Genomic DNA, 21,928 nt, shown 5'->3' with positions numbered 1-21,928 from the left:
GTTGAATTTATGGTCGATTAATTCCAAAATATATTTTTTTGTCCGGGAAATGATACACAAATGCGGGAAAATTGTCCAATGAAAAATTTTCCCACGCTTGATGTTTATGTGGAACGGGAAAATAAACTGGAAATATTACCCTTTCATAAACATCATATTTGCATTTGCAGATCAAATAAAAATAAAATACAGTTTTTGGAATTTTCTTTACACATTTTATCCACGCTTCCGCAAATCCAATATTTAAGTTTCTCCTTTTCTCAGGAAGCTTAACAAAACACGATATCGCTTCTTCAACAGAAATATTTATTCATGAAACCGTCTCCAGCGTCGCGATAAATGACAGGATCAGCAGGAAAAAATATAGAGAAGGCGATAAAACAGGTAAACATTTTTCCTCGGAGAGAAATTAATTAGCTAAGTAATTGTGGACACCTCCTTATAAGTATCGGGCCTTCAAATAAATATATATTTAGAGTAGGCGTAGGCGACATTCTAATTCTGTTAACAGTGTAAAGTAATTTTTGTAGGTAACCAATTATTCTCCGGAGATACACAGGTTACATAGTAAGCTTTTTCCCAATTTCATATTGTCATATTCCGTGGAGGGGGAATAGGGAGAATGCACTACAAAAATTAAAAATATTTCCTAACCTAATTTTATTTCGTTAAAATATCAGACGTTTCTTGTGTCATTTTTTACGCTGGAAAAATGTTGCAAACAATTGAATTTCTATAGGTTGCTCTAAATATAAATTTATTTGAAGGCCCGTTATAGTAATTTTTTAGGATATTTAAGAAGAAGGACAAACAAAAACACATAATAATTTTAAAAATCTCTCTACGTAAAAACGATTTTAAAATTTTTGGCCAGGCACTTTTGTCTGTTAATAAAATCTCAAATGTAATGTTAAAAGGTTGTCCTTTTGCATAATTTAATTTGCTACGTTGCCGGTTTACAGAAAATATGATTTATTTGCAAATGTTTTAGACCCATTTGCAAATAAGCAATGATGCTCAATGCTGCAAATACACGTGTAATTTTTCATAACTACGATAAACCCCAAGTTATAATAATAGTTTGTCAAGAAACTGTTGTAGTTGCCTGGCGGAGTAATGGGTGCTGCTTCCCAGTTTAAATTAAATGATTTATGTTTATGCAGTAAATTATTCCAAGTTTCCTGAGATTATTTACTATATCCGGAGGGTCAAGCCCGTTCGACCGTATAACTCTCGTTGTGTGGGCCGGGGCGTTATTCTGTTGAATTTCGAAATAATCCAACCGCCGCCCCCAGGTCATCACAATCGACTAACTAGAGCAATTTTGTTAAACACCGAGCAAAAATCGAATAAAACGACAGCGCCTTGCAAACGTCAAACCCAAACTGTACAAATTCCGCCGAGCAAATCTCATTTGCATCTCATTTAATGCAACTTTAAGCACATCTCATCTTTGCTCTACTTCCGCTCGTATGTTCGTTACGTTTTCCAAATATTTGCAAGACGGCATGAATAAAATTGATTTTCATAAATTTTTACGCCACCGGAACACCGTTCATTATTTTAACATCGAGTCCGTCATCAGTTTCGCATTTCGGCAGCATCAGCGCACCATTAGTGTGACTTACTGCAAAGATACTGTATCAAGCTGTTGCAGAGCGGCTGCGATACCCTCAAGAACTAAATCAGGCGAAATCTTTATTAATTCATAACTGTACCGCGTACAACGATTCTAGTTTACATAAACATAAGGCACGGCTTATTCTCGTCATTAAACATAATAATTAAGTGAACATAATTCGGGCCGACCCTTTTCTTGTTTTCCTCCATTTCCGTTCGTCTCCCCAGGAACTGGCTGTTTTGCGACCGATCCGTCATTACGGCGTGCGAAAAAAGATGGAGCGGCTTAATGAAAGGAGTCTGATATCGCAATTTCTTATCAGCACATCGCAATTATCCCCTTGAAGGGCTGAACGCAAGCCCTGATAAATTTTTATAAGGTAGCTTGTGATGTACGAGCTGCACAATGATTCTCAACGGCGTGATAAATCATTTTGTAAATAAGCGTGCCTCAAACTTAACGCGAATACAGCGTTATAAATGTTGCCAACATAACTTCGTACTGTGACGCCACCTGCAATTTTGGTGAACCTATACTACATACTGATATGTTTACTTGGTTGCCTAAAAGTAAGGGGTTCCGGAAAATCAAATTGCTTTTTTTGCAAAATTTGGATCTAGTAGCAGATCAGGAGAAGGAGGTTGAATGTAGTCAGTGCTGTTTATCATCAAGGATATTATACATCCTTGTAGCGTGATCTTTTTTGTTCTGCATCAGGATGATGCACAACTCAGCGAATCATCCTGTCTAGCAGTAATTAAACTAACAAGTGTGTCGCTGAAGGAAGGGACGAAATGGAACTGGTTTACATTGAGGAACAATTTCAAAACGAGTTGAATAGAAACTCATTAAACTTTTCCGCGTGGAACATAAAGAAACCCCCGCACTACTCCGCCGAGTGTTTTAACCCAGATATGCCGAATCTAAATGCAATAGTAAAAAGTGATTAATGAGTTCCATTAGAGACTACAAGAACCCCAAACCCGTCGCACCCCGCTTGATTGTTGTTTAAACAACAGCCCCAACGGTGCGCCGAAATCAAATTCTTCACGTCCTAATCAATCTTCATGGCTGGATCTTCGCACCTTCTCGCAAGTTTATTTTCCTGTTATCTTGAAATTAGCCTGGCTGAATCCGTCCATTGTGCGCGAAATCTCCGGTCTAATGTATGCGTTAAGAAGATGGCTCGGGGGATGCAAATCAATCCGGTAGATCCTAATCAAAGACCGTTGTTTCCCGTGCTTGCTCGAGCTGCTCCAGATCACGGTCAGATTGATGAGGATACCCTAAAGACCATCTATCCCGGCATCGCACAATACTCGAGATGCTGCGATTCAATCTTGAAGCAGTTTGGGAGGAAAAACCAACCTCTTCAAATCGACAATTCAACGGAGAATGGCGGAACAGTCGAGTATTCGCCGGATTAAATAAAAGGAGGAACGTTAAGTCGGTGAAGAATGCAGGTTGGCTGTGCGGGTTGCATAAATCTCGGTATTCGGTGACGTTTCCAGGTGGGGCAATATATTTTTCCCGATTTTCTCGAACAAATGATCGAAAATTTAATTCTATCAATAATCCAACAGCAGTGATGTCTATAGTAGATTAATGTTTTGTGCACAGTTCCGTTTAGTGCAGGAGATGAATTCTCCAAATTAAGTATTTTTTTGTGCAACCGTTCGCGAAACGAGCGCTTCGCGTATCTAAAACAGGCCGCGAAATCGAAATTCGCGGCTGTTGCTTTTAACGACGGCCGTTAAAGTAAACATCATTTTAGTATTTGATACAAATCAGTTTCCATCATGTAAGACCGACGTAAGTCTGAAGAAGTACCTACACGAAACTTTCACTACAATTCTCTTCCGACATTCTTACGATTAATTAGAAAATGAACTGCGAAATCTTTTAACATCCTCGAGATTGTGCAGCCTCGCCCGCAAGCGGCCTCGGCGACAATTTTTGTCTCAGTACGTTAAAGAATGATTTCGTGGCCTTGATATACAGGTGTCCCAGAGTTGCGAAAAAGCTCCATAACTTGTTTGTTATTAAAGATATCAACTTTTTGTTTTTTCTCGATGATAGCTACGCTTCTACTGCATATTCGGAAAATATTGCGGTATATATACAGGGTGTCTCAATATTATAAAAACACTAAAGTTATGTTTTTTTAAATGGAACCTACCCAGTTTGATTTCATTTTTGGATTCTACGCTAAATTGTGAATCAAATCTACAAGGTCGTTTTTACTTACCTGGCATCGTTTTTGATCAGTGGCGTTTTTTTTTACCAGAATTCCGAATTGCAAGGGTTCCTTCGAAAATTCGTACCTTCCAAATAATTGCGCATAAATTAAAATAATTGACGCTGTTTGATTTCTGAATGTTTGCCGCATGTGTTAAGTGTTTACTCAATAACGTGCTTAGTCGCATATGCCTACAGAAATCAAACAGCGTCAATCATTTTAATTTATGTGCAACGATTTGGAAGGTACGAATTTTCGAAGGGACCCCTGCAATTCGAAATTATGGTAAAAAACGCGCCACTGATCAAAAACGATGGCAGATAAGTAAAAACGACCTGTATAAATTTGGTTCATAATTTAGCATAGAATTCAAAAATAAAATCAAGCTGGGTAGGTTCCGTTTAAAAAAACATAACTTTAGTGTTTTTATAATATTGAGACACGCTGTATATATACCGCAATATTTTCCGAATGTGCAGTAGAAGCGTAGCGTAGAAAAAAAAAAGTTGATATCTTTAATAATAAACAAGTTATGGAGCTTTTTCGCAACTCTGAAACATCCTGTATATACAAATAGCTATTATCGAAAGAGATCCTCCCTCTTATATAAGTTTATCGTAAGTGTTTCTTACACGTTGTTGTGAAATTTGCATTCTACAATACATAGTGTAACCATATTGTACTAAAGGTAAATTGATGTGAATATTTGTTTGCCTAAAAATAAGGGGCTTTAAAGTAATGTGAGATGCAAGAACTGTTTGAAAAAGTTCAGCCTGCTTAGGAAGCTACCAGTTAATAGATATCAATTGATAATCAGTTAATAGCTATCAGTTGATGGCTTTCTATGACATCGGGGAACCAAAATTATGTTACATAGCATAATCATCATAATCAGTGACACGACATTATATCTTGCATAACTAGACCCCTGTGCACATTGAACCCATTAACTCTTGTCAACAATCCCACTCATTAGCGAGCCACAGCAAAAGCAGAAACAAAAGTGCAAATTTATTGGCATGCGAAATTGGAAAACAAATATTTCCGGAGGATGTTATTCCGCAAACAACACAAAATGTCTCTCAACTTAGCCGTATTGATACAACACGAGCTTCGCTTTTCTGCGCGCTTTGTTGATGTAAGGTGTGTATTCAACCCGTTTAATTAATTCGCACGCCCCACTTTACAGTTATTGTTGCAGTTTCAAACTGCGAAAGCGCCTCATCCCCAAATGCATTTGTCTGCAGGGCGAACAAAAAGCTTCGGTTCTCGATTCGCACGTGCACAGGTAATGAACAGAGCGACAACAAATTAAGTGAAATTAGTTCGCCGACATGAAATGGAATCTGTTTGCCTGCGGTAAATCGAACTGTCCGTTCTGTGTGAAATTTTCAAATCGAAAACATGTTTTTGCGATGCAGTTTTTGTATTTTGCAGGGGTGGCGGAAATAGAGCGGGGTGTCCGGTTGACAAATCGCGTTTCCAATACGCTGGATTGAGTGAGAATTATTGTACCGAGAGGGAGACGGTGCAGTTTCTTTCGAATTCGCTCCGGCCAAACCGGAATCGAAAAACAACCGACGGCGACGTAATTGAAAGAAAACAGTTCCGGTAAAGGAACAAATTACATTAACACTAGTGTTTGACTTTGCGACGATTAATTTCGTTTTATTGATCATCTCTTGGACGGAGCGACTCCAACTGCTCAATTGTATCGGAGTTAAAACTCACGCAAACTCTTAGACTCGTGTCAAATTAATAAAGTTCGTTGTGACTGCGATAGATTAATTAATACCTGTCTCGTACGCCTCAATTCAACAACTAATTGTAATGACCGGTCTCATATTTTCAAATTTTTATTATTTTTTTGCACACCTTTCATAAAACTTTAAACACTCTTCTCTTACACTCCACGAGCACTAATAAAAGAAACTGTCAGGGGCGAAATTATCTGCGATAACTTTCTATGTCACTAGAAGGTATCGATTAAATTTAAATTATTGAAACGCCAATTACGCTTGTCCTCACTAAATAATGTATCTTTGCACAGTGAAAGAATTTGGAACGATGTTCTACTTTTCAATTGAAAACCAAAGTCACGTCTCAGCTTGAGTCAGCCGTCGCTGCAGCTGTCACTGTATTGCTGAAATGCTGACCATTCTTTATTATGCAATTTTAAAAACGACGACGTGATTTGTCGTATTCTGGAAAAGAAAGAGATTTAGACTCGAGTTTACCACATTCCGTCACTCTTCTCGAGCTAATCCTTATTCGGAGGAAAAGTGGGTCTATAATCCCATCATCGAGCTTTTCCACTTCACGGTGAGAAATTTGGTTCGTGAAGTACTTCACAGTAAAAATGTGACAAACGATTACGTCGCAAGCCGAAGCTCTGCTGGCTTGTTAAAATTTCCGTTTTTTGCAAATTGTGTCGCCAAGTCCGCAAAAACAAGCTCGCATTGCTCCAGAAAATAAAAGCGCGAATTTAAACGCGTTAGCTCAAATTAAGCGGGTTTTTATTTGGGATTTTTAAAATGATGTCAGACTACAGCGTGTCACACTTTGCGCGCACGACATCGACCAAATGAAATTTTTCACCTTTCGCAATTAAGCAAATTGTTTTAGGCAAAAACGGGCGAAAGCTGACAAATATTTTGTGAACTGGATGCGAGCTTTCGAGCTTTGTGCACACGCGAAAATTAAATATTTGTGTGGGATTCTTGTGAATTAGCAAATTGACGAGTCGAATTCTGTTTTATTGCAGTCGTCTTGGAGAGGATAATGCAAGGACCTGTCATAGCATTCACGATAAAATCCACAGTCGACGACACTCCAAAGGGGAAATTCATCAATAGCATCGAAGGGTTGGACTGTCGACCGCACGTCTTTAAAAGTCAATTGAATGGCTCGCCGTTAACGGTTAACTGGACAATCGAGGACAACGAGGACTTCGAGAAAACTAATTTGACCTTCGAGTAAGTAATGCGATAAGCCAGGACAATTTTTTTTAACTTCATCACACATTGTTAATTTTAATCATACTTGGTTGTTAACTAATATAATCGTTTCATAACTAAAACCATGAACTGATGTACAAGGTGATCAAAAAGGAAACAAACTAAAAGTGCTACCTCATCTTTTGTTCTATCGAAACGTTTGCCTTACTTTGAGTCCAACGCGTAATTATACTTGCTATGCACAGTCGTTTTAGTGGTTGCCTAATCACACCGTAAGTGCCACTCTTTTCTAGGTTAACAACAGCACATCGTTGACGTTTCTTTGACATTTCAGAGAAAAATCTGCTTACCAGTGGCGTCACGTTTGGCAATAAACTTGACGAATTATCCATTCTTTCGAATGTAAAATGTTCTTCTTGTTTATTTTATATATTTTCTCTATTATCTGATAATAATAATAAAATGCACAATTACAACTCCAACGTCTAAAATTCATGACCATGAGGTATGATTTATTATAAAGTAGCGTTTGAAACCACAAATTGTCTATGCCCATTCATTGAACGCTTATTTGCATAGGATTCCGCTAGGACATGACCGATAATTTGCAACGCCTGCTTTGATTTCTTTTCTTTTTCATCACTTTCTACTGAATGTTCTTAGCAGATAAATTTGAGCAGCTTTGTTTCAAAATGATTACACAAAAAAAAAATATGGCGGAAGCGTAGGAATTTTTTTACGGAATCGAACGCAAAGTTTAACATTAATTAAAAATGCTGCAAATATGTATTTTACAAAAATGCTAGAGGCACCGGGATATTTTTTAATCAAAAGCGGTTTCAGCTTCATCAAACATAAAAACTGTCATTTACAGATTTAATTTTGACGAATTAAATGCAAGCAACTGCATTATTCTGTCACAAAAATTGTTCCAGTAAATCGCATTAATGTTTGGACAAATAGTGGAGACGCCAAGATACTTATTTACCAAAAGTGACAATATCGTGGTAACTGGATTGGTTAAATTGCGTTTAACAGATTTAATCGAAGATAGAATAACAAGACCTAGGGCCAGTTTACAGAAGCGAAATTAAGTTAATCGTAATCAAATGCGAGATTAACTGAACACGTGATCAAATTGAACCAATTGAAGTTTCAGGTGCGTGGGTTAATCGCGCATTAAAATTTAATTCGAATTAATTATTTAATTCTCTTTCTATAAACTGGCCCCTAATTTTTTATCGGATAAATTTTAGGAAATCTTTTTGCTTTGACAATTTTACGAGTTGAATTTGGCCATTTTTATTCTGGTTAGGCTCGAGAGCTTTAGCTCGAGGGTTTAACCTTTGAATAAAACTTGCCCAAATATTAACGAGTAAAATTGTATAAAGCAAAAATGTTTAAGTGAAAATTGGGAAATTTATCTGATATAAAAAATTAGGTCGTGTTATTTTTGACAAGATTAATTCCAGAATACAAACTTTAACGTTAGGTAATTATTTATTTATGATACAGTTATTAAAAACACAATGATTAAAAACAATTTGAGAATTTGACAGGAACAGCTTGCAATTTTAATTACTTTTGACAGATGACAGAGTCGTAGAACGTTCTTATCATGACATGACGCTTTGTCTAACATCAAACAACTGAATTTGTGTTTTGCGAAATTTATAACCAATAGAGCCACAGCAAATTTAAAAACGGTATTTAATAGACATCGTTGTCAAGAATTCAATGCAAAAAAGCCAAGATTCTGCCACGAATATGTAAAGAAGAATATACAGGGTGTTTAAAAAATGCCGCACCAAACTATAGTACAGTGTTCAGAAGCATTTGGTAAGTGAGGGAAAAATATTTAAAAAAATTCTTGGTGTTAAATTTGCACGTGGATGAAGGTTTCTTTTACAATAAATTTGGCAACTGGGTGCACTTACCAGTACCTACCTTTAAAAAATTGAAATAGTTTCAGCGATTTTTGCATAATTTTCATAATTAAAAGAGTAAATTGCATTTAATATGAAAGATCACAGAGATTGCGTTAAAAAGTGTTATTTAATAATAATAATTACAACTAACAACGTTTAAAGATCCACAAAACTCCCATTGTGCAGAGAAATGAAAACCAAGAATTTTTTAAATATTTTTCTCTCACCTACCAAATGCTTCTGAACACCGTATAATAATTTTAGTACGGCATTTTTTAAACACCCTGTATCTGCATTTAATGTTTAGTAAAATGGTAGATGCGCCAGGATATTTTAGAATTAATTTCTCTGTAATCGTTTGGACTAGATAAAATGTAAAAACTGTGTTTGCTAGATTTAGCATGACCAGTTGAGTAATAAAAACATTGATTCTCTACCTTCAGATTTTTAAAAAATACTCCCATATTTTCTAAATGGTGGAGGCGCCGGGATACTTTTTTATTAAAAATGGCGATACTTTGGGTACCGTTTAAATTAGAACAAATATGAAAACTGTGTTCTACTGATTGAATTGTGGCGAATGAATATGATAATTCAAATGTGTATTATCTATTGTGAATAATAATTAGGGGAGTAATTTAAAAAAAATAAATTAGTTTTATTAAATGCAGAAACTTTCGGTGCACTCTTGCTAAATTGGTACTTTTGAATGTTTGCAAAAAATTAACTTTTCAGTATCTTTTTTGACAAGTAGGTTAAAATACAATTTGGAAGCGAGGGGAATTGAATAAATTTCGTAACGGTTAATATAACTCGCATGTTATCTCTCCCCGAAAAAATTAATTTATGTCCGCTACTGCAATCCCAGCGTCCCATACTTTCAGCCCTCCTCGACCACTCCGCGCCACCAGCCAAAAACAAGTGTATGAGCGAGATTACACCAGTTCGGTGCTACAATATTTGCATATTTAGCCCATCAAGCCGCTGGCTAACCGAAATTTAACAGGGATCTCGATTAGTGTTTCGGTTTATCTAATATGTCACGAAACGGTTTCCGGTAGCAGCGCCGCCGGAGATATGGAAATTGTTTCGTGATCCCCCTCCGAGTTGTCAAGAACCACACATTCGAACACTTTCCGTCAAAATTACGATTCAAACAATCACACCAAAATTAATTAATATCACAGTTATTTATTTAAATTGAATATCGACCCAGGCGAAATTAATTCCGCCCGCTAATGCATTTCCGGGCTTAATGTGCAATATTCCAGGCCGGGACGTTTGATGCATATTCAACATGTGCGCAATATAAAAATTTACAACCCTACCGCGCTCCAGATCCACACCCCGTCCGGGACCGGGTGCATTTTCATTACGCTAATAAAGTGCTGTGTTCTCCGCACATTCGCGGTTTTTTCACGGGAAGCGGAAAGCGACCGTTAAATTAATGCAAGTCGTATAACATTCAAAACGTACACGACAATATAGTGGTTGGGTATTTTTTAACAACGAAGCGTTGGAGAAGATTTGGATGTATAAATTGTGGCAAAACTGTGTGGGCCGTGGGGAAAACTTTTCCTTCAGGGCTGAACAAACAGCTAAGGAACTTCAAATCCACCCCACGCGACAAACAAATTTGCTTTTTAAATGTACCTATTTGTACATATTTTAAATAATCTTTCTTTTTCGTACAAGAAAAAGATGTGCTGTGGAAATTTGCCGCCTGTTGATTTGGTGAACCCATATTACCGTAGATTAATTGTTGTGATTACTTGGTTGCCTAAAAACAAGGAGATTTCAGGTAATATACATTTTAAAAAATGTCATAAATAATAATGAAACCAAATCACTTCATCACAAGTCTTGTTTGTTCAGTCGATTGAAATTTTATTAAAAAACGATAAAAAGATACACAACACAAAAACAAATTCATTATTTTCCAAAAAACGACTGAACATGTTGACCTTATAATTTCAGATTTCCAAATAAACACCCGAACAAGAGTGCTTCGTCACAAATTTTGTTTAATTTCCGTATGTTGTAGCTTATGAAACTTGACAGCTGCCGCTATGATCAGCTTTAACCTCCAATTTGTGAAAATATCTTTGTGTTTTTACTAATAAGTAATAATAGACTTTTGTGTTGGATTCTCTTATGGGCTGTGACCTTGGAAATATCTGCGATGCGATAAACCAGTGAAAAATCTGTAAATAAAAACTGAAAACGTCGACTACTTTACATTCAAATAGACGAGAGAGAGACGACACTAACGTAACGAATGACGATGTTTTCCGGTCGGTTTGTAGCGCCTACTTGAGACCGATATTCGTCGCTTGCGCAGATATGACTCACAGCCCATGAGAAAATCCAACACCTCTAACATATTGTGCTGGACGCGCGTTGATAGAAATTTTCGTAGCACCGAATTTTTATTTAGATGATTTTACTGCACACTTTAGCCATCTTGTCAGATGTACGAAGTTAATTAGCTTTTAAACACTCCCTCGCTCAGAAATCCATAGAATTAGTGGGCTCTGAATGAATTAATGCAAATGGGGGCTTAGGGGTGGCGCAAGTTCAGCCTCCTGCATTACCAAAGCGGGGGTGAAATAAATACTCCACGGAGTTCATCGCATCAGTTCCAGTTTTTCCCTGGCAAACTGTTTATTCTTAAGCAGACGGAGTTCCCCTCAACTAATAATTCTTGCTTTGGAGTATCAGCCTCGTGCTTTAGAATACGCCGTCTCTTACCCTACCTGTTACATAATCTCCTTGACAGGCGGAATACGACAGTGGAAAACTTCCCTCTGCATTTTCAATTTTCAGATCATAGACTCGCTGGATGTATCACAAAAGTTTTACTTCCCAAAGTCGAGTTTTATTAGAACCCTCTCGCGTGCTTTGAGAGATGACCTCTTCTGCTGCGATTTAATTATCTATCTGTCAGAATGCAGACGCGTGACGTCGTGAAACCATTTTTCCCGATATAATTTCAGTGCATTTCAAAAGAAACAGACGGAAATGACGACGTCCTCGTTCAAATATGAAATAGTGCATTTTAATTTGCAAGTTTTAAGCAGTACCGACTAAAAATGCAAGAGCTCGGCTGCGAAATGAAAATAGTTTTCTTTGAAAGTTTCGCACATTTAATTATCTAAGTTGCATCTTAACGATTACTTATGCAAATTTTAGTTTTAAACTTGGACGGGACATGCACACGTGCAACTGCAGTTTTGCAGAGCAGTCGTGCCCGAGATCGCACGATAAATCTTTTATATGAGAAGCTTATTTGCAAATAAATTTGTCTTATGGCCACTTTAGAGAGAATGCGGGGATGGAGTTGCACTGCTTATTGCAGACATAAATGCTTATCTGGACTAGGAAGTGGATGTGAAATTGTAATGTAGAACGTATTTGTATCGAGAGGCAACAACAAAACTTGCAATTTTAAATTATTCATAATTATTTCGTGATGATGAAAAATTGACATCTTGGAACTGGACATTTTTTGTTCCCTTTCAGCAAATATATGAAGTTTCCGGATCATGAAACAAATTCTCTTGGTTTTGAGAGACAATTTATTTCTACCACAAATCTCTATAGTGCGCTTAAAATCGTATTACGAGGATACTGAAACGTATATTTCAGAAATAGTTCAGCTCGGCGAAAGGAAAAAAGAAAGTGTCTGCATCGATGGTATTTCAAACCGCAGACAAAGCATTCTGTGCTACCTCTTCGCCAAAGTTTATTAACCACTGTTTAGGCAATGAAATAAAATTTAAAAAAAAAGATGAGATGGATCTCAAATGAAGGGGTAATTTAACATCACTAAACTACCAAGTGACATTAAGGAATTTGATACAGTTTAGTTTGAGGGTTAAGACAAAGCATGTCTTAGTGTAAAAGGATTACTATTACACAAAGCATGTTGGAAATTCCTCAGTTACAAGAGAATTCCGAATAACAGTTTGACATATTTGATAATATTGCACTACCAACTAATAGGTTTATTTTACATCACTCTGACGTCACCTTTGCGTCATGTGAAGACATATATTATGTTCTAATTTGTGGTATGGTCTGTAACTTAATAGGTGGATAGCCTGAAAGAAAGAATAATGCTGAGCGATACGAGGCACAAACGGAAACTTGTTTTCGAACAGAATGAAATCTTTACATCGTCGAAAATAAAACGAATTAGAGCAAATCACGATCAACGTTTTACAGTTGGCAACGAGAGTTTTCTTTTATAACATGGTGATTAAAGTGAGGTTATGCCGCATGTCTAGTTCAATAGTGTCAAAAAGATAATTTTCATGAAGAAATTAAATAACAATCTTGGTTTAGTTTCAATGAAAATATTTGCAAAGGTTTCCGTGTTTTACATTATATTGTGTGACATTTGTTGAAAACGCTAAAACAGGTCAATTTTTATTTCTCATAATTTCCTTATCTAAGGTAACAAAATTTTTATACCGGCGTTTAGACAATTAAAAGGGCTATCAAAATCAAGAAAAAAATAGGGGGTTTCCATTTAAAAAAACTATCGATGACGTCATAACTCGAAAACAAATGACTGCTTGGAATTTTATTTTGTATTAAAATATGTATTTTTATAAACTAAAATTGATATGTCCAAAGATATTTTTGAAAAAAATTTTGTTTAATTTTTAATTAATTTATTCCTTACTTTTGCCGCTCACTGTATAATTATATTTATATTTAAAAATGCGTATGACGTCACAGCTGTGAAGGAGCTGACGTCACAAATAAGTACAGCTATTTAAAACCAGCGCACTTTAAAATAAAAGTTGACTTGTTTCAGCGTTTTACAAAAAAAAATAATTTGTTTTGAAATTACAAAATTTATTCCATGAGTAGTTTCCATACTAAATATGGACGAAACTTACTAATGCACTCGGAATATAATTTTATTTGAAGACCAGAAATGTTTACACTTGTAGCAGTATTGAACTGGAAAGTCGATTGGAAAAAATTCGATACATTGAAAGTCAGAAACAAATAATTTACATGTGTTAAAAATAGGAAAATTAGTGTTCTTGATTTTTATGATGTACTCGATTTTTTTGTAATCGACTGTACCTAGAAAATACCAACTAAAAAGATGTAAAAATGTAAAAAAATAGAAAATCATGGCCTGCTTGACCACACATTTTTTGAACGCTCGTTATAATATTCTCTTGTTGCAATGATCACTCAAATATCACGAACGAGTTTTTAGTATTTATTAAAAATTTTAATAGATCATTCTCATAATCAATATAAAGACAGAATAAATCCATTTACAAAGTGTCGTTATCGAAGTTCAGAAAACGACTTTTTAATTGTGATTGGTTTTTAATTCGCGGCTTCTCTATATTGCTGTGAAATACTTATGGAATAAATATTAAATGTGCAGTAATTTATTGATCCTGACAAACAACAGGTGAATTGTTTTCAATTGAATATTTATGTACAGTATTCTTCTCAGCTGACGTGTGATTGTTCCACTTATTAGAATAGTTATTTACATAAAAGTCAGGAAAATCTCACATTATTGAGGAGGAGCTAAATTGAAATACGAGGCACTTTGTGTCGAGTTTTTTAAAGCTCCGAGTCAAGTAAGAAATTTTACTGACGTGTTTTGTATTACATTTTTCCGGAAATCGTAAAAAAGACGAAATTTACAAATTTTAGAAACATTTTTTACAAATTCCACAAAAATCAAGTTTGTCAAGTTTGTTGGCAACTATAGTTACAAAGTAAAAAACATCGAAAAAATGTATTTTGCGACTTGTAAAGTCTTTGCAGTACCAGTCCGGAAAGTTCAATTTTCCTGCGCGTAAATAAGCAGGAAAATGTTGTTTCCAAGTCTATTTCCGGAAAATTATTTTATTGATTTAAAAAAAATCTTTATTATTATGTAAGAACTGCAACGGCAACGGTTTGGTAAAAAATTCCACAGTTGGCAATTCTGCTGCACACTTTTGCAACAATTTGCCTGCAAGATGCTTCTGACAAAAAAATTCTATTGTAGAAATGATTGACAACACTGCTGGTTTGGACTAAATCACCTTTGACATCGACAGTTTGACAGCTACGTTTGTAACGGAAACAAAACCAGGCACAAGGCCACCCGACCGCCAACTTTTTTGAACGCCCTCTACAACTGGAAATGTTTACCAACGACAGCAAATATTTATTTCATTTCAACAATAATAATTGATCTTTTTGATACCGTTCATGTTGGTGTTGCACTGTTAAGTTGTACTAATTGATCCTAAACAAAACAAAAGTGTTAAATTTTTTCAATTTCCGTTATTGCTGTTAGATGTGTACATTCGATAATTAGTTGTAATCCAGCGGAAGCAGCACCGGTTCGTTCTCGCTATCTGGCATGACATTAAAATTGCTATCTCGCCCTTCCGTTTCCTTCGAACATCCCGTATTTGCTGTAACTGTTTGGCCATAAATATCGCAGTGAAAGGTTATTGGTTCTATTATGGAATGATAAAATGGGTAGACGGGGGCGGCGGTCCCGCGGATTGTTCTTTTTGTGCGTGCGTGGTCGCTGAAAGCAAGCCAAAACCTCCGCACAATTACGCTAATTGCCACATCCATAATGTAAAACATCGGTAGTTCCCGCGATGTACAATTTGTATGCACATAGGTAGCCGATCAAATATTTACATTTTCCTTTGTTTAATCCCAGAAGCATCCTAGATTTGCGAGTAATCTCGAGGGTTACCTGTAGCAAGTTTCACGCATGTTTGGCAGAGACAACTTCCCTTGTTTACCATACATTAAGTTCCGCGAATAACTTCGCTAAGCTGGATGCCTCCCCAGTAAATCCTGTTGGTGGTCTTAAACCTCGGCAAATGAAATTGCAACGCGCTAATACGAAACGAGTTTAACTTTCGTTAAGCTCTTTTAATATTAAATTCCGGCAATTAAAGTCGAATCAGGGACTTTTTGTAATGGGGCACGAAGTGAGCGCCTAAGACCGGGGCTCTCGCGTGTGGCCACAAACTTCCTTAAACTTACGCTGTTTGCCAATTATCTCGGAAAGTTTTATTTAGAGAAAAGATTCTATTGGCGCTGGACTAGATCCCCGCGATCCCTGACACGGCCAGATTTGTCACATTTCCTAAAGGCCACTCCACCCGAAAATAACCACAACATAACTTGAAGCCGACACGTAACCGTACACACTTCCAAATGACGCGTCAAAGAAATCAGAAATTCAGCAATTATTTTCATTCATCTTAGGGCAGTGACCTCTGCACGAGAAGTTTTCGGAATTTTTCCAGTAGTTGGACCGCCTTAAAATTTAGAGAAAATTATGATCCTAGCGCCCTCTGTTAACTTCCAAACACCACTTCATCGGGCGCTATCTTAAAAGTTGTTGTCTTTTCCACAAAGAATTGATGCCAACTTGAACTCTTTGAAGCATGTATATTATTTGACGAGGGTGAAAGTTAAAAAACGAGCCGCAGGCGAGTGTTTTAATCACCAGAGTGGATTATAGGCATTACATATTCGCGAGTTAAATACGACGTTTTATTTACGACCTACGACACTTTGCTTACAAAATTTTTAAGATCTGTGACTTATGATAAATCACAAGTGACTTATAATAACTCACGGGTATAATTTATGACTAGCATAATGTATCTATAGTTCGTAAATAATAAACGTATAAGATCTGTGACAAACGTTTTATAAGCGCTGAAATACATTGATGTACAATTAAAGCCAAAAAAGCTTTTAGAATATTCTACTATGCCCGTTAGCAAGACTACAAAACATTCTAGGATTTTTGTTTTAGTGTTCTTATTAAGTCAAGAATTTTATTAACTTTCTCCATTAATGTGGCTGGTATTTAGAAACGCTCCTCGAAATTGAAATTTTTTATAAAGTTTCATAATTTTAATAAAAAATATTCTTATACCTTGTTAGTACTTTGTTAAGTTTTTCTCTTCATGTCACTGTTACGAAGATTGAGACGATATTTTGATTTTAATGTTTACACTATACAGGGTATCTCACGAACCCGACGGAACTGAAAATGCAACCCACAATACATTTGCCAAGTTAACGTGGATCTGGACGCGGACAATATCCAAGTTTAATTTGCAAATGTATTCTGGGTTGCATTTTGAATTCAGTCGGGCTCATTATCACTCGTGAAATACCCTGTATATACTGGGTGACTGACGAAAAACCCTTGACTCTGTATCTTGCTTATTTTTTATCCGATTTAAATAAATAACATATCAAATGGAATAGTTCGAAAAACACTTCAATATTATCTGAATCGATATTTTTTTAGTGTCTACATTTTAACAGATGATAGTCAACTTTTTTTTTCAAATTACACTTTTTTTTTTTTTTTTGTTCTTATAGAGAATTTTCTTCTGAATATCCGTACATTGAAATGAAAACAAAAAAAAATATTTCAATTGACAAAAAACTTAAAATTCAGAAAAAATCTTTTTAATATTGAATAAAAAAAATGTATCGTGCCGTTTGAAAAAAACAAGTTGATGTTCATCTGTCCAAAACTGGACGCAAGAAAAAATATTAATTTAGTTGGTATTGAAGCGTTTGCTAAATTATTACATTTGATCTGTCATTTATTCAAATCGGATAAAAAAATAAGCAAGATACAGCATCAAAGGTTTTTCGTCAATCACCCGGTATATACATATACAGGGTATTTCACGAGTGATAATGAGCCCGACGGAATAAAAAATGCAACCCACAATACATTTGGAAAGTAAAGCTGGATATGGACGCGGTAAATGCCCACCTTTAGCTTCTCAATGTATTGTGTGTTGCATTTTCATTTCCGTCGGGCTCATTATCACTGTCAAATACCCTGTATAAATTTTAATTTCATTAGTTTGCTAAAATTAAAATTTTGTGAAGACATTCTTTTTGGATTTTTTAATGACAAAGTGGCCACGTCCGGTTTACGTCGCCATTCGTTTCATAATCCTCGAATCCTCGAAGAAAACCTTTCCTGTTGATTTATTTAGTGTTACCAAACCTTCGGCAAGGGTTGTCAAAAATGACAGATCACCCTCGCAAATTGCAACCTTATTACTGTACAAAGTGAAACCAGCCAAAGCTCACATTCTCCGTTGGGCTAGTTCAGCGGAATGAGCTTTTCGTATTCTTTTTCTGGACTGATGGTTTGGTATTTTTCAGGTTGAATTACCAAGTGGAGGGCGATCCGTCTGTCTACCGAGTGATCTATTCGCTTCCTATAAGTCAAGGTAAGAATCCTTTTTTGCGATAGAATCCAGGCGGGAATTTCATTTAGGGGTGACCATCTGCTTAATTGCGGCACGCTCGGCTTTTATTAAATCATCGGCGGCATTATATCAGCCTCCCGCAACAGTAATGGAGGCTTTTTAATGCCAGTTAGACCTTGTCGGCCACGTGATTGATCATCTTTATTAAACCGAGCTGGAAGTTTATAATGCGCCTCGCCGTTGTGGTGGACTGTTTTATTTTCAAGATCGGATCTCATATTTTTTCATAATTCTCCAGATAAATGGCACGAAACCTAAAGGGAAAATAATGGATGTCAACCCCTGAGCAAATCGAATTTTAATGTAGATTTAAAGTTTTCGTCCTGATTTAATAAATTTGAAATTATTTTACGCGACCGCCGCACTCTGACCTTTCTTTTACCTTTAAACCCTTCAAAAATATTTATTGCTGCTATTCGCCAGCGTAAATCAAAGCTAGGCGTAAGCATTCGACGTCTGGATTTGTTTGTTCCACAAACTTTTATCACTTTATTGTCACTAAATCTCAAGGTAAGCCAAACATGCCATAAACCCGGTCATTACCCCCAGACCACAGGGGATTACCCCATTAATTGTAATTTCCCCTGTTTTTTCAGTTATTTTTTGTCGTTTTTACAAAATTCACGTTCACAAAGTAATTTTTTACAAAGGTGCGCTCAAATCCAGGAAAAATTATTTTCACTCACATCACTTATGCCCCACCAACAAGATAATGCACGCTCGTAAACGGCAAAATTTACAACGTACACGAGATATATGAGAAATTTAGTTTGCTTTCTTTATTTTATGTTGCTTTCATTTTATAACATTTTATGCAAAAACAACAGTAGCGATATTTCCCTGGTGGGTTAAACTAGTTGCTTAGGCAGCACACTTTATGTCTAATGCGGAGAAAGAATCCATTACGCTTTGGCAATTACAATGGAGGCTGCGTTGATGGACACTTTGGTACCTAGATATTTCTTTTTATGTTGAGTTGTAAAAGAACTCAAGAGAGCAACAATGCAAACAAAATTTGTTCCGCGGGAGTTTAGAATCTAAATCAACAATACTGTTGTGTTATTTTATGTAAGAATTTCCACTCGGGGACGTTTAAGTGTTTTTTATTGCGAATAAAAAACCTGTTATTTTTATTTATGATATTTTAGATACGACGACAGAGTATTATGCAGTTAAGGCAAGAGAAACACTAGAAATCATTTTATTTCTAGCTAATTTCTTCCCCACAAGTGCATACAGATTTTTTCTTTCATTTTTCAAAACTAAAAACATTTTTAACAGAGCTTTTGTAATCAAGAAAACTATAGTCGGAACGTTATAGATGCGGATTGGGGACTTGCCGTTAAGTTGGCACTATCAGGAAAAGTAACTAGGCGCGCTTACAAGATATAGTCGTTTTCAATGACATCCGTGCTGTCAGTATGACAGTATGTTGGCATCACTTGCTGTTTCAGTTTAGTAATTTTGAATTTCCTAGTTTAGCAAAATACCTTGACGCGGCAAATTGATAAATTCAAATTATTATTTATCATTTCCGATAAAAATAGTATATAACGGTATTAGGCCGATATGGGTTATATAACAGACGAGGTTGAGATATTGTAAAATCGAGGCGGAGCCGAGATTTTATAATCAACCGAGTCTGTTATATCCATATCGGCCGTATGTTGTTTTATAGTTTTCTTTATACCAATAATACTTAACATTTAACGATGATTTATTTGTAAGACTGACATTTCTCTTTACTTCAAAAATTAAATTTAGTTGTCATTTGTGCCGTAACCATAGCAACGGCAGCAAAAATAATGGCCTCGGTCTGATAATTTTGAATAACGGCCTATAATTTTGAATAACGGCTTAGACTGTTATAGGTGTCATATCAATCAAGCATTGAGTACTGATAAATCCTAATAACGGTATGGTATAAAGAAAATGTAGTATAGGTATTTGGAATTTATAACAGATTTCTCACTAACCTACAGTTCAATCATAAATTTTAAGTGACCTTGAGTTTGACAATCCACATCTAAAACGTTTAAGAAGGAAAATTTCTCCGGGATGGACATTTCTTTATTACGGATAAAACTGGTTTCACTGTATTATTATAAGAGGAAAACAGCGACAATTATATATCTGGAGCAAATGCTTGAAACATGCTGCGGCTGAATTTCGTCACCCTGAACTGCCCATTTTCATGGTCTGGTTGTCCGATAGGGTTTCAACAATGTAATAGAAGGGTCATACACTGTATGTTGTAATTGTCGCAGTGCGACTAATAAAACATAACAGGCAGTGTGCAAGGACGTGCTTTAGTACATATACCATGTGTTCCAACCGTTTCAATTAAATTTAGTTCTCACAAGTGCAACCTTCCCCGAGACACCATAACACTTCTCTCCTCTAATTGCTTCCAGTGAAGAAATTCTCGAAAGAGAATAATAAAGAAATCTGAATCGATTGAAACAAGTTTGGACGATTCGGGGGTTGGAAAACGACCGTTCGGCCACAGCGACGACTTTCAGCGTCTTCTTCGGCATAATTCGATAATTTATGTATCGACCGAATCGATGCGGACGCAGTAATGGCGGACCGACCGGATTAGATGTAGATAAAAGAGTTTGGTAATTCATTTGAAATTTGCCGGACCAACATCAGGAGCAAATCATGCAGAAAAAGGACGTAAAAGGAATGATTCGTCCACAAAAAAGACATTGCTGTCGAAATTCCACGGCCCACGTAGACGTAAATCCTTTTGTCGAGCTGCGAATAGGGCGATGGCGGTTTCGCCACGTGGTCGGGAAGGTGGATTTATGGTGCGGTCGCTAAATCACGTTTAGTGGCAAATGACAAAAAATCAATGTGGTAAATGTTGATGTCGATGCACGTGTAAAAAGTCGACTGATGGAATGAAGTAGGAACCGACAACTTTGTTTTCATTAAAAAATTTTGTTTATTTGAATGATTTGCTGTGTACGAAAGCAGGAGTTTTTCGCAATTTAAAATTCAAATTCGTTCTTAATTAAGGAATTTGAAAGTACAGAATTCGTTTATTTCTTTCAATCCTAACGGAGTTTTTCGTTTAGACAAGTTTGCCAGCGCCATTAATGAGTAAATTAAATATAGTTTCCATCACTAAACTAAATACGAAAATAGTATATTATTCAATGAGCGGATAATGAATATTGATGACTATTACTCGTCAGGATAATTTTGTGTCACAAGTCGCAGGCGAGTGGCGTAATTTATCCGAGCGAATAATAGCCATTATGCATGAGAATGCTACGACTATGGAGAGAAATTGATCAATAAGTTTCATTATTAGTTAAACTGCAATTGACGTTTGAAACTGACATTTTAAAATTATTACTTTTTATATCGGGCCTTCAAATAAATATATATTTAGAGTGGGCGTAGGCGACATTCTAATTCTGTTAACAGTGTAAAATAGTTTTTGTAGGTAACCAATTATTCTCCGAAGTTACACAGGTTACATAGTAAGCTTTTTCCCAATTTCATATTGTCATATTCCGTGGAGGGGAAATAGGGAGAATGCACTACAAAAATTAAAAATATTTTCTAACCTAATTTTATTTCGTTAAAATGTCAGACGTTTCTTGTGTCATTTTCTACGCTGGAAAAATGTTACAAACAATTGAATTTCCATAGGTTGCTCTAAATATAAATTTATTTGAAGGCCCTTTACTTGATACCATTGCATTAAAATTTGCGATTGAACTTCATAAACTAGTTGCTATGATATTTGCAGTGGGTTTTGAAATTATTATTCACTGGGCCGTGGGTACGGATCCTGTTATCCAATGAAAAACACTCTAATAATTACAGTATTATCCAATAGGAGTAGA

At 36.0% G+C, this 21,928-nt stretch overlaps 1 protein-coding gene across 4 annotated transcripts in view; it reads left to right on the top strand.

Annotated features, from left to right (window-relative positions):
- The window catches only part of LOC138132286 (uncharacterized), a 120,248-nt gene that overhangs the window by 34,244 nt on the left and 64,076 nt on the right, over positions 1-21,928 (top strand). For all 4 annotated transcript variants that reach the window (XM_069049763.1, XM_069049771.1, XM_069049754.1 and 1 more), the window contains exons 2-3: positions 6,625-6,835; positions 17,959-18,026. In XM_069049763.1, coding sequence (XP_068905864.1) covers positions 6,625-6,835; positions 17,959-18,026 — 279 coding nt within the window. The remainder of the gene's footprint in view (positions 1-6,624; positions 6,836-17,958; positions 18,027-21,928) is intronic.

The sequence above is a fragment of the Tenebrio molitor genome, chromosome 1, assembly GCF_963966145.1.
Source record: "Tenebrio molitor chromosome 1, icTenMoli1.1, whole genome shotgun sequence".
In the NCBI taxonomy this organism is placed as follows: Eukaryota; Metazoa; Arthropoda; class Insecta; order Coleoptera; family Tenebrionidae; genus Tenebrio; species Tenebrio molitor.
Note: the sequence above shows the minus strand (reverse complement) of the source record. Positions and strands in the feature narration are given on the sequence as shown.